The 8,104-nt window shown below is 38.5% G+C and overlaps 1 protein-coding gene across 1 annotated transcript; it reads right to left on the bottom strand.

The window, feature by feature from the left end:
• Positions 1-470: 470 nt before the first annotated feature.
• On the bottom strand, positions 471-6,667 carry Bcl2a1 (BCL2 related protein A1). Its single transcript, XM_085827863.1, has 2 exons — positions 6,122-6,667; positions 471-697 (listed from the first exon to the last, which is right to left on the bottom strand). The coding sequence occupies exons 1-2, from the start codon at positions 6,539-6,541 to the stop codon at positions 599-601; spliced, it is 519 nt and encodes a 172-aa protein (XP_085683989.1). The 5' UTR covers positions 6,542-6,667; the 3' UTR covers positions 471-598.
• Positions 6,668-8,104: the final 1,437 nt, after the last annotated feature.

Genomic DNA, 8,104 nt, shown 5'->3' on the forward strand with positions numbered 1-8,104 from the left:
ATGACATATAACCTGATTGTTGACTATGACTTGACTTTGGGAAAATGAATTCCACTTTTTGTGTCTTGCCATGGGAGAAAATGTGGGTTGGAGAGAGAAAGAAGGCAAGAGAAGGTCAGAGAGGACTATGACTTGAGGCCTTCCTTTTAGCCCCAACATTGCTTATCTGACTGTCCTATCCATGAACCCCAAATTAACGGCCAAAGAGTAAAGATTCAGGAGAGGGCATCAATAAGAAACTGTAAAAATCCAGGAAAAGGTAGGAAGAAGATTTTAGCCTCTGTAAGGTTTAGCTTAGTAACTCAGCCTTTTGGATCATGAGCACACCCTTATGGAAAAGTCTTTACCTCATGCTAGAGGTACAAAAAGGATCCTTCCAGGTCATCATCTGTCCTTACTTCAATACCTGTCCCTTGAATGACAGACTCAAAACTGAAATCATAAAACATGTACAGAAACAAATGTTAGTAATTTATTCATTAAAGTTTAAACAAAGTATCTGCAACTCTGGAAAGACAAGTTTCATGTCTGTAAATTGGAAATGCCAAGTGCTGATAACCATTCTCTTGGGAGCCAAGGTTCTCTCTGGTCCGTAGTGTTACTTGAGGAGAAAGAGCATTTCCCAGATCTGTCCTGTCATCTGCAGAAAAGTCAGCCAGCCAGATTTGGGTTCAAACTTCTTTATGAAGCCATCTTCCTATGAGAACAAATTGAACATTTAAAAATCGGTGGGATAATCTCTCTGCTCTCACTACCTGTAGTCATTACATTTTCTTTCTTTTTTTTTTATTTTTTATTAGGTATTTTCCTCATTTACATTTCCAATGCTATCCCTAAAGCCCCCCCCCCTCCCCTATCCACCCACTCCCACTTTTTGGCCCTGGCGTTCCCCTGTACTGGGGCATATAAAGTTTGCACGACCAATGGGCCTCTCTTTCCAGTGATGGCCGACTAGGCCATCTTTTGATACAGATGCAGCTAGAGTCAAGAGCTCCGGGGTACTGGTTAGTTCATAATGTTGTTCCACCTATAGGGTTGCATATCCCTTTAGCTCCTTGGGTACTTTCTCTAGCTCCTCCATTGGGGGCCCTGTGATCCATCCAATAGCTGACTGTGAGCATCCACTTCTGTGTTTGCTAGGCCCCGGCATAGTCTCACAAGAGACAGCTATATCTTGCTAGTTTATGCAATGTTGTCAGCATTTGGAAGCTGATTATGGGATGGATCCCTGGATATGGCAGTCTCTAGATGGTCCATCCTTTCGTCACACCTCCAAACTTTGTCTCTGTAATTCCTTCCATGGGTGTTTTGTTCCCAATTCTAAGAAGGGGCACAGTGTCCACACTTTGGTCTTCGTTCTTCTTGAGTTTCATGTGTTTAGCAAATTGTAACTTATATCTTGGGTATCCTAAGTTTCTGGGCTAATATCCACTTATCAGTGAGTACATTATATTTTCAATATGTTCTCTACTCCAAGGCTACACTCCTTGAGAAACCTTTAGAAACACTGCCCAATAGAAATATAGTTTCAGCTACATATGTTAATTTTACTTCTTTTGTTTTGTAGCCACATATTGAGAAATGTCTTAGTCAATGTTCTTTTGCTGTAAAGAGACATCATGACCAAGGCAGCTCTTATGAAAGGAAGCAATTAATTGGGGGCTTGCTTTTGGTCCCAGAGGTTAGTCCATCATCATCATGTCATGAAGCATGGTGGCACACAGACTACTAAGACCTATATCCTGATCTGATCCATAGGCAGAGACAGAGACAGACAAACAGACAGACAGACAGACAGACAGACAGACAGATACAGATTTTAAAATTGGCCTGGTATTTTGGGAAACCCCAAAGCCCAACCCTTACTGACACACTTCCTCCAACAAGGCCACACCTCTTAATCCTTCTAATAATTTTGAATGCTGCCACTCCCTGATATCTAAGCATTCAAATATGAGCCTATGGGGACCATTCTGATTCAAACCACCAGAAGAGAAAAAGAAAAAAAGTAATAATTTGAAAACAATATGAAACTGAATGTATATTAAGTATGTGAATATTCTTTCAGTGTGTAGACAGTATGAAATCATGTTTGAGATGTTATATTCTGTTTTGCCTATCAGATATTCAAAATCCAAAGAGTAGTGTTTCCTCTTCACTCAAAGTAGCTTTGTTTTTTGTGCTCATTGGTTATAAGTTCTAGGGAATGGAATTTTCTCTTTTTCTTCTCTTTATCTTTCAATTGCTTAGCGCTGAAAAATATACTTATATTCATATTTATATCTATAAACTGTATTCCCCTGAGAATTATAAGGACTCATAGTAAATCCAAACTAAACCAATGTACTTGAGCCTTAAAAAATGTTGATCATTTCCACTATAATTACTTTTGAGACTAGCCTTTTTGTTTTAACTAGGAAAACCCAAGCTGGTAGAAATAATTCAAGCCTTTGAACACACACACATACACACACAAACACACACACACACACACACAAACACACAATATACATACCGATAAATTGTAGCACACTGTAAAAACATTTTTAGAACTTAAAATCTATAATTCTATGTTAGGTGGAAATTACTTCCACCTTATACTAATTCCTATTTTATCTAATGAGTACACTGAGGCTTAGGGGGCAAAGTTACCTAAGTTAACAGAACTCATTGTGTGGTAGCATAGTGTGATTTGGGTACTTGTGAGACAGACAGGGGGCTTTCTGTAAGCAAGTCTTGACCACACAGTGAATTCTGAGCCAGCCTGGGATACAAAGCTAACTGCCACAAATTAAAAAAGATAACATAATTCTTTGCCTGGATGGAGTCTGGGATGCAAATATTATACTCCTTATCACTCCCTATATTCCCAAACGAACACAAGAAAGACTACAAACACTTATTTATTTTTGTTGTTTTCAGACAGGATCTTATGTAGCCCAGGCCAGCCTAGAAGTCACCAAGTAGCAAGAAGTGACCTTCCACGTTTGAATCTTCTGTCTCTACCTCCTAGCCCTGGGATTACAACCAGTGCTGGATTCAGGCAGTGATAGACCCTAAGACCTTGTACACGGTAAGCAAGTATTCTACCAACTGAGGTTTATCCCCAGACTGTTCTTGCACATTCTCTGCATCACCACCCTGATATTTTTATGTTTATCTAGCAAAATATTGCTCTGCATCTTGTAAGCTCCCAGATTAAAAGGTCCGCAAATATCTATAATGTAACGGGAGTAATACAGAAACAGTGAATCAGATGCAGCTCCTTGAAAATCAGAGGACTCTGGAAATCTCTGAAGATCTTGAAATTAATAGTTGTGGAATCATCAGCAAACCAGGGGAATCATCACCAGTCAGGGGAATTTCCCATGTGAATAATTGACAAAGAAAGTGTCTGCCTGCTGAGCTCAGGGTCAGCTGTGGCACACATGATGCTGTGTCCCAACAGAAAGAAGACATTGCTCATTCTCCCGTTTCCTCTTCTCCTAACCTTACAGTCTCACGTATTTTCCACAGTCTCTGGTATTTAGACATTTCTTTTTCACTTTCCAGGAATATTAATATTCTTATAGCCAATAGGTAAAGTGGTAGCCTCTAAAATGATCTATTAACAGGACAGCTAATTATTGGGCAGTTAACATGCTAACTTTTTAAGTATGTTCAACTTCTAAGGTAAAGGAAAAGAAAAATCTAAGTGAAGATAAAAATAGTTGAAATATATGCATATATATACATTGGTAGATAGATAGATAGATAGATAGATAGATAGATAGATAGATAGATAGATAGACAGACAGACAAATAGATGACAGATAATAAAAAGAACTGCAAGCCCGGAAAAAATGATTTATTGGGAAACAGTTTATTCATTCAAATGTAAGAAAAAGTAATCAGGCCTTAATAGTTGAAAGAGAATTTCACTAAAGCTTAAATCATTAAGTATATGGGGAAACATTTTAAATTAAAAGCAAATAAGGAATTTTGTATTGCAATATATTGAGGTAAAAATATTTTTCAATTAGTTTCTTCTAAAACTATTTTCTTTAGCAATGCTATTATATAAAAATAAGTATACAGATAAGGATTTATTGTTACAATAGTAATGTAGCAATAAGCAAGAAATGCCCAGGTCTGATTATTTCTTGGAATAGTGATAATTTGTTAAATTGGGCTCCTCTGGTTTTGAGAAAACATAAAACATAAAATAATACACAAACCTGCTGTGGCTTAACTACCTTCCAAAGCTCATGTTGAGTCTTAATTGCTATTTTGATAATATTGAGTTGGAATCTTTAAGAGATACTTTGGTCATGGGAGTACCCCCTCCATAGCCAAATCAAGACTATTAACTGAAGAATGATTTTGTTAGGAAAGGTGTGGTCAGCCCTCTATCTTCCCTCCCCCATCCCTTCCTTTTCTTCCTACCTCATTTCCTGGGTACTTCTCCCATATTTCAGCAAGAAGGCTCTTAACAGATGCAGCCCATCAGTGCTGGTGCCCTTGGATGCCAGCACTCTCAGACTCTCTAAACAACTTCTTTTTTTTTGTTGTTATAATTTACTGTGTGAGATATTATAGCCTTACAAAGCAGACTGGCACATAGTACACCAATAATCCAAAAAATTTAAAACCTCTGGATTTTTTTTGAAAGATATAAGCAGATATACCATCACTTCTCTAGAGATAATTCATTCAAGAACTGTTTCTGGTGATCTGGGGCTAGAGGTCAATGGTGGAGCATGTGCTTAGTAGCCACAGGGCCTGACTATGGATACCGTTAGAAATACCTTTACTGAGATGGATGGTTAATCAGTCATCTGTACACCTCTGTATATTCACTCTGCCCGTTCACTTTGTCACTAACAACACTATTATTTAAAGCAAGACGAAAGAAAATAGGAGGAGAGGGAGGGAAGGAAAAGGGAATAGGACCTCTTAGCTCAACTCTTACAACTCTTAGTATTCTGCTTACCTGCAAGGGACCAATTTGCTGTCTCCTACTTCTAAAAGGGATTTCTGTTTGTACCTAGGGTAGTTTTAAAAATTATATTTAAACTTCTTGGGACTTCCCATGTGGTCCCCATACTTACACAATTCTATTTACATAGTCACAAACTACTTTGATGAGAAAGTATTCTAGTTCTTTTAGTACAGGTATTATTGTCTTCATTTTATTGAGTTTATACTATATTATTACCTCATGCTTTATTATGTTAGACACATTACATAGGAAGTCTGAATCTTGGAGTACTTCCTAGATAATTTACCTTAGGATATGCCTCTAATAAGTAGGAAAATCACAGTTCAAGCCTCAGATTTCTATGTCAATTCCTGAGAGCATTAGCTATGTGCCGGGTACTTTCTGTACAACAGGGCCTATGCTGAGCATGAAGGATTCAGTGTTGTGTATAAAAGTATAGCCCCTCACCCCTGTGGAGCTAATGACCAAGAACTCTTCTTTAGTCCATAAAAGACACAGAAAAAGTGTTTCAGTAAAGAGTATGGAAGTAGGAAAGTCACTTGAATCAAACTAAAGCATGGTTTCCAAAGGGTGAGACACTGAGTTTCATATTTGGTGCATTCTTAGTTTTTGTGATAGGTCTTACCCACACTTAGTCTTGAAATTATCCTGTGCTCAAGCAGTGTTCCTCTAGTCTTTGCCTTTGAGCAGCTGAGACTACAGACACCCAGCTACTAAAATGTATCCCAGTAGCTTTAGGAATTATCTTTTCCTCTGAAATGCTGAGGATAGGGTGAAAATCATATTAATCTTCTACCAGACATTATGATTTCAACCATGTACTTCAAACTGGTAGAGAAGACTGGAGAAAATAATAGTAAATGTAGAAGATTAAGAAAAACAGTGTACTCACATACATAAAATAAATGTATAAATCTTATTTTAAAAAGCCTTAAAAAACATTTCAAGTAGAGGCCATTGGAAATGACCCAGGGGATTTTTGTTTTGTTTAATTTTAACTCAGAGTATCTAAAAATAAGGCATACAAACAGACTGAAGTCCTTTGATTGTTACTTTCTTGTTTGTTTTAATTAGTAAAGAAACTCTTCATTCCTATTCTTCACTAGGAAAAAAAAATATATATATAGTCATCACACATACCCAACCTCCATTCTGCCGTATCCATTCTCCTGTGTTATTCATTATGAATTCTGCCACAAAACTGGAAACTTGTTTGTAAGCACCTACATCCAGGACATTCTTCTCTTGTGGAAGTTTTTTGAGGAGAACACCCCCAAAGGCAAATATAGTCACAATCCTTCCCCAGTTAATGATGCCATCTTCAAACTCTTTTTCCATCACTTGGTTGAATATTATTCTGGCAGTATCTATGGATTCCACGTGAAAGTCATCCAAGTATGACTTCAGATTCTTTTCAACTTCCTTCTGAACGGAGAAAGCAACTCTTTGTAGCACTCTGGATGTTTTGCTTGGAGCCGACTCAAAGGCAGGTACCTGTAGGACATACTGAAGATAGTTCTCAGCCAGGGAGTGGATATACATGAACTCATACTCAGTCATCTTCCCTGGCAGAGCTGACTGGAGCTGTCCACCTAGAGGCCAAGGAGTCAAAGACTACAAAGATAGGTCTTGTCAGGGGAGGAACCCTAATCATATCTGGAGGTTGTTGGAATTTCTGTTTGCATCATGTCACAACGTCCTTCCTTCTCGTCACTTATGTGCGTGGGCTGTCTGTGAAAACCAAAGTTCAGACTGTGAAGGAGGAAAATGTTTCAGAGCAACACACCACTTCCTCTTCCTCTTCTGATTCAGTTTAAAAGTCAAAAATGAGAGGATGTGGAGAAACAAGATCCCTGTAAGTAGCTGGGAACTAGAGGCCCTTCAAAGTCACTCTGGCAGTAGTACACTTGAGAAGTAGATAGACCAGGTTGAGAGGAGAAAAAGTTAGCTCTTTTCTTCAATTTAGAATTTCTGATAGAAAACGATCTGACTTTAAACCCAACTCAGTACATACTTCATTTTAACTATTCGTTTATTTTTTTCTTTGTATTTGCCTGAGAGTATGTATATGTATCACATGCATGAATACCCACAGAACTTAGAAGAGGGTGTAGGATCTCTTAGAACATGAGTAACAGGCAGCCTGGTGCAGGTGCTGGGACGAAACCTGGGATCCCCTGAAACAGCAGCAAGTGTTCTTAATTCCTGAGTCACTCACCTCTCTAGTCCTTAAAACATTTTCTTATATCACATAATTATCCATTATCTGGGTTAGAAATCATGGGAGAAATTAGGAGTACTGACATAAGAGTCATAGTGCCTTGTCTCTGTTGTAGACAAATCCTTCTTCCTGTTTATTGTGGCTTTGGCTTGAACTTGAAAAACGAAGCCATCTAGACTGACTGTAGAGGCTTGGGGTGAAGCTAAAGGAGATGACCTGCTCCTGTTACTGTGTCTGGTGAGATGTAGGTGCTTCATGATGCTCCTCTTCATTCTGTCATGAATGAGGATTTGGCTTCTCACTTACTCCCTGACCCAGTGAGTACAGAACTTCCAGAGTCCACAATTTGAAGTTAAGAGAAAATATATCATTTTGTTGAGCTTTGATAAGCAACTCTGAGAGCTTAGTGGAGATGGTGAAATCAGTGGTTAAGGCAACATTGAAACTTTGAATTGCATCTTAAGTCCCCTCACCTAAGTACGTAGCAGTGAAGGCAGCTGCTGAATGCATGGAGATGAGGAGCTATGTTTGCCTGAAGAGTCAGTGGTGGAGAAATAGAAACAATTCACAACCTTAGAAATATCAACGGTTTCCTCCTTCTGTTTCTCTCCTTCATACATGCAATGACTTCGATTCTTTGCATCAGCATCTTATGAGCAATGGCAAACACAGAAGAGAAATTCATTTACAACTTGTATTTATGAACCATTACTATAAAGTTGAGAAGGGAGGGAGAGAGGCTGCTCAGAGTGCTAGGAAATAGAAACTTGTGGTAGATGTGGAAACACACAACAGTCATTGATTCAAAGCTAGCTGATCTGTCTTAAACCTATCACCAACTGCATTAGAGGCCACAGGCCCCACTGCCTGTTTCCATTCAGTGATAGCAAGGCAGGACTCTA

The sequence above is a fragment of the Mus caroli genome, unplaced genomic scaffold (genome assembly GCF_978045245.1).
Source record: "Mus caroli unplaced genomic scaffold, Mus_caroli_1 scaffold_11, whole genome shotgun sequence".
Lineage (NCBI taxonomy): Eukaryota > Metazoa > Chordata > Mammalia > Rodentia > Muridae > Mus > Mus caroli.